Source organism: Brachypodium distachyon, chromosome 1 (genome assembly GCF_000005505.3).
Source record: "Brachypodium distachyon strain Bd21 chromosome 1, Brachypodium_distachyon_v3.0, whole genome shotgun sequence".
Classification (NCBI taxonomy): Eukaryota; Viridiplantae; Streptophyta; class Magnoliopsida; order Poales; family Poaceae; genus Brachypodium; species Brachypodium distachyon.
In genome coordinates, this window is record NC_016131.3 from 64,861,776 (window position 1) to 64,875,273 (window position 13,498).

At 45.1% G+C, this 13,498-nt stretch overlaps 2 protein-coding genes across 2 annotated transcripts; one reads left to right on the top strand and one right to left on the bottom strand.

The window, feature by feature from the left end:
- Nucleotides 1–921: 921 nt before the first annotated feature.
- LOC100834956 lies at nucleotides 922–6,311 on the bottom strand. Its single transcript, XM_003558120.4, has 6 exons — nucleotides 5,735–6,311; nucleotides 4,576–4,767; nucleotides 4,250–4,489; nucleotides 3,428–3,645; nucleotides 2,438–2,689; nucleotides 922–1,609 (listed from the first exon to the last, which is right to left on the bottom strand). The coding sequence occupies exons 1-6, from the start codon at nucleotides 6,162–6,164 to the stop codon at nucleotides 1,328–1,330; spliced, it is 1,614 nt and encodes a 537-aa protein (XP_003558168.1). The 5' UTR covers nucleotides 6,165–6,311; the 3' UTR covers nucleotides 922–1,327.
- Nucleotides 6,312–9,926: 3,615 nt separating this feature from the next.
- On the top strand, nucleotides 9,927–12,956 carry LOC100835881 (protein disulfide isomerase-like 5-1). Its single transcript, XM_003558123.4, has 4 exons — nucleotides 9,927–10,150; nucleotides 10,677–10,735; nucleotides 10,832–11,007; nucleotides 12,582–12,956. The coding sequence occupies exons 1-4, from the start codon at nucleotides 10,016–10,018 to the stop codon at nucleotides 12,665–12,667; spliced, it is 456 nt and encodes a 151-aa protein (XP_003558171.1). The 5' UTR covers nucleotides 9,927–10,015; the 3' UTR covers nucleotides 12,668–12,956.
- The last annotated feature ends 542 nt before the right edge of the window (nucleotides 12,957–13,498 follow it).

Below are 13,498 nucleotides of genomic sequence, written 5' to 3' on the forward strand. Positions count from 1 at the left end.
CCCCACTGGTTGGAAAGCAAACAGCATCTGTGTCGTTGTGGGCAGTCGGTCTGGTTCTTCGGGTTTGTAAGAATCTATGCAAATCAATCTATACAAATCCACGTCACTTATTTCAGAACGGAAGAAGTACTTTAATTCCGTCTTCAGTCAAAGCAGAACTGATGGACGAGAGTAGATGCACTGGCGGAAGAGAAGGAAAAGTATTTCAGGACGGAGGAAGTACTTCAGTTCCGTCTTCAGTCAAAGACAGAACTGATGGACGAGAGTAGATGCACTGGTGGAAGAGAAGGAAAGGCACCGGCGGCCACAGTTGTGTTAACTCACAAGTTCTAATTTGTCACACATAGGCGGAGGACGATGAGGTATTTACAGCTTGTCATTCCGCATCATCGCCGCCTCTGCATCCACGCCGTGGTGTGTGTCTGACACGCCCCTGCACGCCGCCTCCACAATCACCGACTTCGCGCACTCCTCCATCATCGTCACCTCTGTCTCCGTGCTCGTCAGCACCCGTGCGGCCACCACCAGGAACAAGCACGAGCAGACCACCGACCGTCTCTCTCATAGTTGCCAAGAACCCGGATCGCTCGGATCGAGTAACGGGGTCGCGGGTCGGGGGTCGCTACCCCTGGGGCAAACTGAAGAAGAACTACCTTGGTGTATCGACCCCAAATTGGGTCGATCGACCCCGGGTCACGGGACACGGCACCGACCCGCGTTCCCGGCTTCTATGGTCTCTCTGAAGTCTGAAGCCCATTTCAGGACGGGGGATGGAACAACCACATTTCAGGACGGGTAAAGAACAACAATAGAGATGGAGGGAGACGCGAAGGAGAAAATGGTTCTACAAAACCATAGCGGAGGTCAACCACGGTCAGACCCACCTACGTGGCACTTTTTTTTAATCAAACAAACAGCGACTTCAGGATAAATAGTCAATTTCCTCCTACTTCTGCATAGCTGAGAGAGCAATACAACCATCCATTCCATTACACCACACAGGAGGCCGATGTGCAAAGTATGTATTGCAAGGGCGTTGCATTATCGAAGGTCAATCAAATCTCAATATTGAGCTATACTAGAAGCGCACCAAGGAGGTGATTGTGCAGATTTTTAGGACTTCTTTGTACATTATAGTGAACTAGCCCATTTAGTGCAGCCTCCGTTCCAGACTCCAGAGCTTCTTTGCTTTACTCGCGCCTTACAAGCAGCAGCTCAGCCCCGCCTGTTGTCAGCATTCTTCGCCAGCGGCAAAGAAAAGCCTATCTTTCTGTGAGATCTGTGTTAAAAGTCGTATCTGTACTGATGATCATGAAGCTGAATGTGATCAGGCCAAGCACTCTGATGTGTCTTGCTCCTGTTCTGCGAATTCCTCAGATGCTGTTGTTTCTTCAGCGAATTCTGGGGCCACTTCACCTGATTCCTGTACAGGACTGATAGGGCCCTGGGGAATGCCGAACAGGGTGGAGAATATCTGCCTATGGCATTCATCGCAGAAACAGAAGTACGAGAAGTGGCCTTCATCAAGAAGTTTGTGTACAGTAGCTCCTGGAACCATCCTACGGACATATTCAGTCACTGATGGCGGCACCACCCGGTCATCCATTCCCTGCCAAGATAAATAAATAGGGATTCATCAAGAAGTGCTTCAGTCAGCCCTCAGCAGCATGGGGATGCAACATAGTCTGAGGAAAAATATGATTCATCATGTAATATACAGAGTACAGCAGTTCATTCGTCAAGCAATGTAAGAACAAACCGCAGTAATTATGTAGTGTAACAGTGCAAATTTATATGATTGTATCAATCATGTTGCCAGTTTGGGATTCATTTTTAGTACATATGTAGACCTTGAATTTTCTAAATTATGCAATACAATGCCATTTCCACTATAACCAACTACAAATGCAACCTCTTCAATGTGTTGTTACAACTCATTTTTTTAAACAACTTTAACTACCTAAGTTGTTCTACAAGGGTGCTGATGAAAGCAGCTGGACATTTAAATGAAGGGAAGGTGTGTTGTTACGTGCAGTGCAGTCCATTAGGATCATGAAGATGTTGCATCAAGAAGGAGAAAGCATATCCGCAACATTGCTATGGCCGGCTGCATAAGTTTACCCGAATCCCTGAAGTCCAGTTCGGGTCTCTCCCTTGAATAGCTATTCTAGATCTATTCCTCCCTCAATAGATGTACTACTTCATCTAATGCTGCTCTATTTCAAGCCATCGTCACCCAACCTCCCTCCAACTAACGTTTACCTCGTAGTGCACTAGCGCACATGACACAACTAGAATATGTTTCCTTCTATTTCTACCAACCACAAGCCACTCCTATTCAATTATCATGAACTAAGGTTCGAGTACCTATGACAACGCATGAATATGCCTAATCAATATGAAATCATCAATCATTTCTAGCGAACAGACTACAAACCTGCCATATGTGTATTGGGCCAAGAAATCCCACCCACTCTCGTTCAGCCTGACTGAACAGAGACTTGATCAATTCAAACAATCCCTGATCCTCTTTCTTCTGCATCTGAATGTCAGACAAGCTGAAACCCCAGTCAGATACTTGCATCACAGCTTCCTCTACGAATGGTTTCGCGTCTCCCTGGCGCACGGACTCTGCGACATCCTTCTCCCAGAATGCATTGAACATAGCACCTTCCAGTAAAGCTTTGTCCTGAGTAATACACAAAAGATTAGCATTGGCATGAAAAAAGGTCAATGCTCAAGCTTGGAAAGTCCATAGTAGTTTCAGGCTTTCTCAAGGAATAACATAGGCCTCATGATTCTCAAGTTCACATAATACATCATTGAAGCAATCAGTTACTACTTACTAGCACTATAATGCAACAAAACAATGGTGTGGATGTTGATGTCCTTTTGGGGACTGATACTGCAATTATGGCAGTGCAGGGACAAAATAACAAGGGATCCCAAATAACAAACACTGGGGTTGAATCAGAGCGAATCGCAGTGCCGGCATGGCATACCAAAACCAATCACAGTATTATATAAATGACAGTTCACTCAAGAGCTCAAGCCTCCGCAGGCTGTATCTATACAATGTGAAACAACAGACAAACTAGTCTATTAGCATTTGGGTCTACACATTGGGTAGATCAAATCACTCATCACTGAAATTGAGACACGATTTATTTCTTTAAACATGATTTTTTTAATCAAGATCTGAAGTTTATTTTCCTAGCTACAACGCATTACCAACACTTTTGTATCATTGTATTCGTCTGAGGTAAAGATAGCCTGCTACAAATCCTGCATCTGGTTTACCTATACTGAACATGTGCAGGGAAAGTACAGAAAATGATGGTATATGATGGCACCAGTTCCCATCTTTCCAAAACAGATAGATAGCATTGGCACCTGAGGATTGTACATAACAATGATAACAGCATACCTTCTTTCCTAATGACAGTGACAACCAACTCTCAGGTTGTCCTTGCTTTCCAGAAAGGAAGCTTCGGAGATAAAAGAGGCGTAATAGTGATGGAAACCTCCGAGCTAAAATGTGCATTAGTTTCCGTTTAGTTGACCATCTGTCCCATGTTTTACGTTTCTCATCCTTGGTCATCTTGGAGTCATATGGATTTGCCATGGGGGCAAACATTGCTGCACCTGGATTTAGGGCAATACGTCACACATGAGCATTCAGCCATGAGTAAATATGCAACATTATGTTCTTGTAATATACACCTAAAAATGATTTTGACTGAATAGAACAACATCTTAATATGAAAACAGTGATAAACATGGAAGTAAAAACAGCTATTACTATGTCTTGACCCAATTAAGGTTCCAGCTCAGGAACATGTGTAAGGTTCTCTCAATTAGAAGAATCAAAATGATGAAAAAACATGACTTTTCCTCTGAAGACAAATTCAGAGGATGTTTGGTCATCTTATTCAATAACCACTACATTCTTATCAAATCAAAAAGTTGCAAATTTACTTTAAGTGTATCTGAAATACTGCTTATTCTCATAGGTTGTGTCAGTGACAAACTTACCTAAATGCAAGCTAATAAGCTATGGTCAACACTAAGTGACAAGCATAAGAAAAATATGGTGTTGATTTCAGATAGTCACAAGCATAAAAACAGCTTTACAGTGGTATCAGCATTGCAACTAATTTATCATAGTAAGGGAGGATAACATATAAAACGGGGCAATTATAAATAGAGTATTCCAAAAGAACATAGCAAAGCATCTGGGGTAGGATACCTGCAACTCGGTCAGGAATGTAACGAAGAGCGCTCCAAGCATGCATGCCACCTCCAGAATAGCCTACAACCCAGAACTTGTCCGCGACCCCGAGGGCATCAGCCAAATGAAGCATATCTAATGCAGAAGAATTGAGATTTCGCCCTGGATGAGGATCACTTTCACCAAAACCAGGAAGATCATAGGTCACAAGGCGGGCCCCAAATTCCTCTAGAAGAGATGTGTTGATTCCAGGGATTCCTGCATAGGAAAGAACAGGGTACATCAAATATGCAGCATCGAAATGCCAGTACAATAGTCCAGAAACAAGTAACAGTTATTCTGACCTGCTAGCCTTGATGAAAGAAAGGAATGAGGAGCAATCAGTGAAAATCTTGCCCTTTCAGCTGAAACTCCTTTTTCTTCATAAGCCAGATGTCGTCCATCAGGAAGTTGAAATCTTTTAGCATTTGGCGGGCTTATGTATAGTTTCCTCAGTTGCTCTACTGGTGTTTCATCGCCAGTTCCAGCTCCTAATACTGCATTAGAACTAATGTCACTAACAAATCAATCAGAGTAGGAGTAGTGCATTTGTTCCTACATTTACAGACTATTTTACTGGTGAATGAAACACTTCATACAAGAGACTTCTTCCCGTGTCTGGTGCAATGACACAGCAAATTTGATATATAAGCATTTACAATGGCATTTTCTGGATGTATACTTTACAACGTTTTTCCTCACCCATAAGCCCCTGGAGGGCCATGCAGCTACGAGGATAAGAAGAGTTAGAAAAACGGATGAATTGTCTAACGAGGAATTGAACAACACCTGCCACTTAGCAAGCAAGAAGCTTTATGTTCACAACGATAATAGAATGCTATAGTAACCCATTAGATATTAATCATAGAGTCCATATAACCAAATAAACAACTATGTTGACTCAATAGTAAAACAATGGACTGCCCACAACATTATCCAATATGTTGACTCGGCAGATCTAACAGAATTTCAAAATACATTGATTCATCATTTAAGAGAAAGTTACAGTCGTGCCATATACAATTGGAGATGAAGGTCAGCATAGAGCCAACCCAAAGAGACAACCTATATTCAGGACTTGGCTGTGGCACATAGGTACGCAGCCAGATTAGAAACCATGGTTGCATTGATGTCCCATCAACGAATGTTTGCCCAGGCACACTAGGCATGGATCCCACATTTCAACCTTTTGTCGCCAACATTCAGAACAACAAAAGAGGCGCATAGAAAGAGGGGGACTGATTTCGAAAACCGAAGCAAACCCTCGCAAAAGAAAGCACCGCATGCTTCGCGTTTAATCAGTTAGATCCATCCCCACAAATCAACAAATACAACGCGTAACGCGCATGTCATGATGCGCAACGACAGGACCAACACTATACGCTTAGCCGGAGGCAGAGAGAGACGTGCACGCGAGGTGCTGAGGCAGAGAAGAGCGGTGGATGAGAGATCAGCGGCGCTTACCGAGGAGCGCAACGAACGCGACGGCGGCAACGACGAGCCAGCACCTCACGGGGTCGCGGTCCTCCGGGAGGTACTCGTTCATGAAGCTGAGGCGCTTCCCCGCGGCCGCTGCAGGCCTCCGCAGCCGCCGCGCGAGCTCGCTGTCCTCGGCGCCGGCGAGGCTCTGCGCGGCGACGTCCCACACCCCGAGCCCCAGCTCCCGCAGCATCTCCGCCGTCGACTCCGCGAACCCCCTCGCCTGCTGCGCCCACCCTTCCTCCACCTTCCCCTCCTCCTCCTCCTCCCCGTACCACCTGCCCCCAACCGCCGCCCGATTCACCCCCGCCGGCGCCGGCGCCGCATCCACGCCGACGCCGGGGAGGCGCACGCCGGTGTCGCCCACGAGCGTGGCCAGCTCCTCGTGCCACGTCATCGTCTTCGCCGCCGCCATCTCGCCGCCACGACGCCGATCACTTCGGGTGGTACGTGCCTCTGTGTGCGTTTGGTGGGTGTAAGAGAAATTCCGCAGCGAGGAGTGGTGAGACACTGAGACGGAGAGAGGAGGAGAGGGGGTTGAAGTTGAAACGAGGGAGAACTGGGAACTGTATCGCTGGTGAGCGGGTCCCACTGGGGTGGGGGTGTGCATTTCGGTGGATTTTGTGGTGGGTTGTTCTGGGGTTGCTTTCATCTCCTCAGGCATCCACAGATCGGGGCCGTTGGATATGAGAGTCGAACGGCAACTGCTATTAATGGGCGGTTGGATTGCCATAGAATGGCCTATGGGTACCCTCTCGTTTGTACCAACAAATGTTTAGCATCCTATTTGGCTAAATGCTAAACATAAGTTTGGTGTGGATATCTGCAGTAGAACTTCGCCTGGACGCTACATAACACCTGATCCCTCCGATCCTAAGCTATTGTCGAAATATTACATTTATCTAGACGTTTTTTAAGAATAGATACATCCATATTTGGGCAAATTTGAGTCAAGAATTTAGGATCAGAGAGAGTATTTTTTTTGTATGTGTTATTTTTTGGGAAACTTTTATCACTGAGCAACAACAATAAATTCGTTAGAAAATCACTTCCTTCCATTTGTGCCTTGAACCGTTTTGATGCTGCGGTTTATGGCTATTTAACGTATGCTGAAGGCGTTTTCATGCTGTCAAAAAAAAAACGTGGCAAAGAAAAATGATATACGCACTAAAATTTACATTACGTAGTTTTGTTTTGCATGACCACATTGGTAAGCATAGAAGCATTGATAATGATGTCACGAAGAATGATGCAACAACTTCTTTTACTTGTTTGTATCCTTCATTTTGCCTTTCGTGGGGATATTGAAAAGTTGAAATTCTTGTCTGTAACTACAACTAATTGACTTGTGAGACTACACCAAGTAAAAAAGCGGTGTTACCCTTTACAAGCAAGCATAATCACATTTTTTGTCGCCGTACTTTGTGGTCCTTGCTTGTGTTTGTGAAACGTAAACTAATGCACTTTTGCGTGTTTTGTGCTCTATCTCGGGCGCCGAAAGCGTCGGGATGGACGCGTGGATGGAGCTATATCTCGGTGGGCGCCGAAAGCCTCGGGATGGACGCCTGGGCGGAGCTGTATGTCGGTGGGCGCCGAAAGCCTCGGGATGGACGCGTGGGCGGAGCTGTATCTCGATGGGCGCCGAAAGCGTCGAGAAGCACGTGTGGGCGGAGCTCTATCGGTGGGCGCCGAAAGCGTCGAGGTGCACGTGTGGGCGGGGCTCTATCTCGGTGGGCATCGAACGCGTTAGGATGGGGGCGTGGGTATATCTCTTTCTCGGTTAGCGCCAAAAACAGCGGTTGAACGCGAGCGTAGATATCTATCTCGGTGGGCGCCAAAAGCGCTCTATGGACATGTGGGCCGAACTCTACTCCATTGTCTACTTTGAGGGCTTGAATGTAATTTCAGTTTTTATAGCCTTGCTAATCATTTGTGTTGCAATAACCTCAATATTTTAATAATTAATAAGGACCTTTAAAAAAAGACATGGGTTTCCAACCACACTATTTCAGTTCATCAAAAATTAGGGATTTAAAAAATATAAAACAGGCGATCAAAGCCATTGAATTTGTATCCACCCATCAAACAAACTGTGCAAGGACAGTTTGCTTTCCTTGTGCTCTAGGATGGATCGTCATCTTGGCCAAGGCTTAAAAAAGGAATAAAAGAATGGATGGATCTAGCTCAACGGAAACGGCGGCACAAGCCGACGCACGGAGCGGACGGTCGCAGCGGCTGGACTGGGCTGGCCGCGGCGGAGACCCGAGACCGACCGCCGTGTGGCCCAATGATCGTCCCTCCCTCGGCCCCAGTCCCCAGATATGTTCTCCACCCATCCCCCAACTGGGGCCCACCAAGTACCCCGGCAACAGCATGGGCCACAGTTTATTCCTCCGTACAGAGGATCCTCCGAGCCACCCACGCGCGCGTACCGGTTACGCTTCGGGCAGGTGGTGTGTGCGCCCACCGTCCGGCGGCCGTTCCCCCGCGCGGGATCTTCTGCGCCCGCGCGCACAGCGAAGCGAGCAGGCCCGTCGTGTGGAAATGCGACGCCGCGTTCCTGGATCTCGGATTGGACCGTGGGGTCTGTGCCGGCCTGCCGGGCGGTTTGCCCCTTTGCTGCGGTTTGGGCAACTTTTTGCTTTGGAGTAAGAGATTTATTCGTGTGAATTCAATAAATATGGAGTAGTACAAGGGAGATGTCGTTTCAGCCAATGAGGCGGTGCCGCGGTGGCACATCGACCGTTAGCAGCAACGGTATTATTACTGCGTGGCCCCCGGCCGAGTTGATTGCTCGTCCTGCTCGGGTGAACGTGGCTCAGGTGGCAGAATCCGTGGAGGCGCGCGTGTGGGTTAATCGGCCGACGGCCGGGCTGAGCACTTATTCCGATTAAATTCTCATTAAGTACTACCGTAATTGTCATAGAACGGCAACGGTAAAACAATATAATCATCCACTATTCCTACACATTCCTAGATTGAGAATATCATGTTCCTCTTTTTTCGTATTCGTACGTATACAGCATAAATGCAAGATGAAGGCGAGGAATCTCGATCGATTAACAAAAAAGAAGATAGCAAATACACCGATTATCTACCCGTGTGGAGGAGGAGATGACTCATGAGTTGGGCTCTTTTTTCAGATGTATACGAGCCGGGTTCTTAATTTGGAGGGAAAAGGTCGGATTAATTAGTTATACCATATCCATCGGACACATCCATCATCTAGGATAAGAGATGACGTGTAAAGATTAACAACCACCTCGGCTAACCAACGGGATATATAGAACGTGGCCGTGCGTTGGATGGTTGACAAAAGCCAGGAGATGCATCATGGGACATGCTCATGTGCCGTGCCGGGCAGCTAAAGGGGCCAAGACGATTCTTCCATGATCTTCTGGCGCTTGGACCTTGCGCTTTGACAGCGAACGCTGAGTTTGCATGTGCTCTGCGTCCCCGAACTAACCCATGCATGCTGCTGCCATGCGTCGTTTTGCCGTGGATGGTCCCGTAGATTATAGTCTATCTTAATTAAAACGTACAGCCATGCAAAAGTAAGCGGCGGTGACATCGTATTTCCTGAACTGAACATTTCATGGTTCCCAAATTTGTTCACTTCCCTTACCACCGGTTCCAGCTTAGCTCACTTAATTAATTAATCCTAACTAGAGGAGGGATGTTTTAGGGATGTGGGTCGATGGAAGAAGCCATAGAGTCATAGACTCAGCCGAGTCTCGTCCGCGGCATGGTTCCGGCGACGTCGCTGCAGATTCTTGATTAGGGCCGCAGAGTGTTGGAGATTGGACAGACATGTTGCGGTAGCCTCTTGTCCTTTTCTTTTCGAGGGAGGCTAGGTGTGTGATAGTTGGGCCTTGTTGCATTGCCCAGGTTAGATCAACATGAGTTTGTTTTTGTATTGTTTTATTTTTATCTCCGTGTTTCGATTTGATCGGTTTCGAAGACCGGGAAACCGAGGCAAAATAAAACATGGACCGTATCGCAAAATCCGAATTCACTGCGAATACGTTTTTATTTTATTTTTGGTTCGGGTTTAGTTTTTTTTTTTTTGAGAATCTGGTTTTCGGTGGCCACCCCAATTACTGGGCCACAGCCTGCCACGAATAAGGGCAGGGCCGTAAACCAACACGCCAAAACCCACGTCAGTGTGCCCGGCCCATCCAAGTACTTCGTCGACCCACCCCACTCGCGAACCCACCTGTCTGGCTGTCTCATCCTCCCCCTCCGCCGCCGTCCTCCGATCGAGCCATGGATCCGGCTCTTCGCCGCCGCTCCCGCCTCCCTATCCACATGCTGGTATTGGTCGTCGCCGTTCTCGTGGTCCTCGCCGCGCGATCCGGCGCCGAGGTCATCACCCTCACCGAAGAGACCTTCACCGACAAGGTACTCCTCATCTTCTAGATGAGCTACTTCTTCAAACCACACTGGGCGAACCAAAACTGGAGTACTGTTTTTTGTAGATGTGATACTACTTGCAAAGCATAACAGGCGAACTGAAACTACTATTTTATCGACTTAGTATTTGGTTGCTGAGATGTACTACTGAACAGGCGGTTCTTAGTTACTGACCTGCAGTTGTTATGCCAGATTCGTAAGCGATTTAGCTTCATGCGTGCTTCAGTGCCAATCCCACTCTGGGCTGGCTTTATTGAACGAGATAGATCGCCACTATTGGGGGTGTTAATTGTTTCCAATGATTTTCCGGATTTAGATGTGGCACTCGAGCCCAACTGCTGTTTGCTTCTAGGGAATGAAATCCATTGTTTTGCTGGCTGGACTTTTAGTCAAACTAGAGCCAGTGCTTGCTATTGCTCCTAGCACTGTTCAGATGTAAGTTGCTTTCTTGCGATGCTCGCATACTGTTCTTGGTTAAGCCAGTTTGATCGTGACAAATTTGTCTCTTTTTTAGGTAAAGGAGAAGGACACCGTATGGTTTGTGCAATTCTGTGTCCCTTGGTGTAAACACTGGTAAGCTCTACATGTCTTAGTAGTGAGCTGGATATATATTTACAAACCGTAGAAATTTTTGTTATTTGGTGCTAAACAATGGTGTGTCATTCGCAGCAAGAGCCTAGGAACACTATGGGAGGACTTGGGGAAGGTTATCGAGGGTACGGATGAAATTGAAATTGGGAAAGTTGATTGTGGTGCAAGCAAACCAGTATGTTCAAAAGTGGACATTCATTCATACCCAACATTCAAGGTGTTTTATGATGGCGAAGAAGTTGCAAAATATAAAGGTAATCTTTCTTATGTACCTACTTTTGTTTGACAGGGACAACTTATTCTAGATACAATGCAACCATGTCTGAATATTTTGCACTCGGTTCAGAATCCATAAACCCCCTGCGGGCTTTGATTATTCAGAATACAAACGAAACTATGTCTGCATATGTTGCACTTACGGATTTGAGTTGCACTCGGTTCAGTTCCCTTGATAAAATTTAGACCATAGTGGTAATTAGAAATTTAGAATCCATAAATCCCCTGTGGGTTTTTAATATTTTATTATTCAGACTACCACATGGATCTAAAAGATTAAAACCTCTGCAAACTTGCACCAATACGTCCGAAAAAATATGCCATTTTAGGTGATTTAACCAATATATCAGCCATGACCAGGATATCAGCTTATTCAATAGTAGAGGCAGCAACATTGCATAACTAAACAAATAGCATGACAGGAAGACTATGTACTCCCTCCGTTCCATAATTCTTGTCGAAATCTTACATGTATCTAGACATCTTTTAGAAATAGATATATCCATTTTTGGACAAATTTGAGACAAGAATTATGGAACGGAGGGAGTATATCCTATTGTTCATATCTTGGTAAATTTTATGCTTCTATTGATAATGAAGGCCTGCTTATCTAAATATTTGATGAATATCTCAACATGTTTCTACTAGCTCAAAAGATCAAAATTTGCAACTTGTAATCGACTGTCTTGCTGCCAAAGCTGATTATATGTAACAGTTACAGTTGTTTCGCAATCTCATTTGTCATCTTCACTCAAAAGGTCAAGCATAAGCCTTAGGTAGCAGCAGGCCCGTATATCAGCAAGGGCAGAGTGGACGACGGAAGAGGGCCCCTAATTTTTTGGGGCCCCCAAAATTTCGTTAAGTACAAAAAAGTATATGTATTAATTAGGTGAAGATAGAATCAGTATAGCCCACCAAGCGCATGCAGCCTTTTCAAGCTCACGACTAATGGAAACTAACGCATATGATTGCTAATCGCTCTTCCTAATTTCCCTCCCCTAATCGCCTGCTAAATCTCTAACCTGATTTCTTCACGCACATTGGCCTATGCAACTCCCCCCAGCCTGAAAATCAATCTAGCGGACACCAATCTCTATTCTACTTCACCAGCGTTTTTTCCTAATTCCACTTTCGATCATTAGGATTGTCCAAACATGGGGCCTCAATTTATGTTTGGCACAGGGGCCTCCAAATTCTAGAGACGGCCCTGGGTAGCAGGAGCAGCACATATGGTAGATGTTGTCATGTTCTATCAGTTTGTTATCTGCTTGCAATTTATTAAGGTCATGTATTCAGTATATTCAAGCAATATGAAACCGATATATCTCTCCCAAGGTTCATCTTCTCAGCTATGATCTAAACCCATACCCAACCAAGTTGATGCCACAAGGCCTTCTCCCAGTGCTTTTAAAACTGCTGTTTATACTTCGGTACATCACAGTCAATAGCTCTTCTCTTTGGATAGTATTTATTACCTATCATCTGTTGCCTTCTGCCGTGCTGAAAAATCAATTACGAAGACTCCTGATCCAACTCTATGATGCCATTGCAGGACCTAGGAACGTTGAGTCTCTCAAGAATTTTGTGTTAAATGAGGCTGAGAAAGCTGGGGAGGCGAGACTTCAAGACGAGCTTTAGGTGTTCATAGCACACTCATGCTGATAGACAATGATACTCCAGTCAAGCTTGTTAAAATAGTGCTCGACCTATCGATTTTCCTTTTGTTTTTAAGTTCGAGCTGTCATGTATTGCCTCCGGGGTTTGATGCTAACTTACAATGTTACCTAGTCAGATGCGAGAAGAAAATTGTTTGTATCATTAACATTTTGTACTCGATCAGAAGAGCCTGCACGACCCAAACGATTTTGTGGAAGCTACAAACAATTGAGAAAACAGGCATGAGGCATCATGTTTTGATTTTTATAAACATCACCACTGGATGCATCAGAACATAATAAAGTCTTGGCCGTCTACACATTGGTTGTTAATTCAATAATATTTGAACAAAGGTCTAAACTAAAATATACTCACAACAATCCTGATGACTAACAGCAATCTTATAAGAAATCGCTCGGAGTGGAACAGTAGATCCAATAAGTTTTTAATGAGCAAAAGAGACATGTAGATCGCAAACCAGCACTGATACCAGCGTTATAACAATGATTTTTAATAACACTCCATCCGATCCGTATTAATTGTCGAAATATTACATGTATCTAGTCATTTTTATAAATCAATATCTGAGCAATTTTGAGACAATTAATATGGATCTGAGGGAATAGTTGATTGCTGTAATCAACTATGGGACTGAGACAATTAATATGAAATGAGGGCAAATTTGAGACAAGAATGTTACAAAGTCAGCTGATTTTTTCTGCTAACTTAGAATGTTACAAAGTCAGCTGGTAGCAAAGTCAGCTCAGTTACAAATTCTGCTATGAATGTTACAGCTCAGTTACAGTTACAAAT

What these genes read in the sequence shown, in the direction of transcription:
- LOC100834956 (XM_003558120.4), bottom strand. Translation starts at nt 6,164, where the DNA reads ATGGCGGCGGCGAAGACGATGACGTGGCACGAGGAGCTGGCCACGCTC. An exon ending in TCTTTCATCAAGGCTAGCAG is followed by an intron (nt 4,490 to 4,575) that starts GTCAGAATAACT and finishes TTTCCTATGCAG; the next exon opens with GAATCCCTGGAATCAACACA. An exon ending in GCCCAATACACATATGGCAG is followed by an intron (nt 1,610 to 2,437) that starts GTTTGTAGTCTG and finishes TTATCTTGGCAG; the next exon opens with GGAATGGATGACCGGGTGGT.
- LOC100835881 (XM_003558123.4), top strand. Translation starts at nt 10,016, where the DNA reads ATGGATCCGGCTCTTCGCCGCCGCTCCCGCCTCCCTATCCACATGCTG. An exon ending in AAGAGACCTTCACCGACAAG is followed by an intron (nt 10,151 to 10,676) that starts GTACTCCTCATC and finishes TCTCTTTTTTAG; the next exon opens with GTAAAGGAGAAGGACACCGT. An exon ending in AGAAGTTGCAAAATATAAAG is followed by an intron (nt 11,008 to 12,581) that starts GTAATCTTTCTT and finishes ATGCCATTGCAG; the next exon opens with GACCTAGGAACGTTGAGTCT.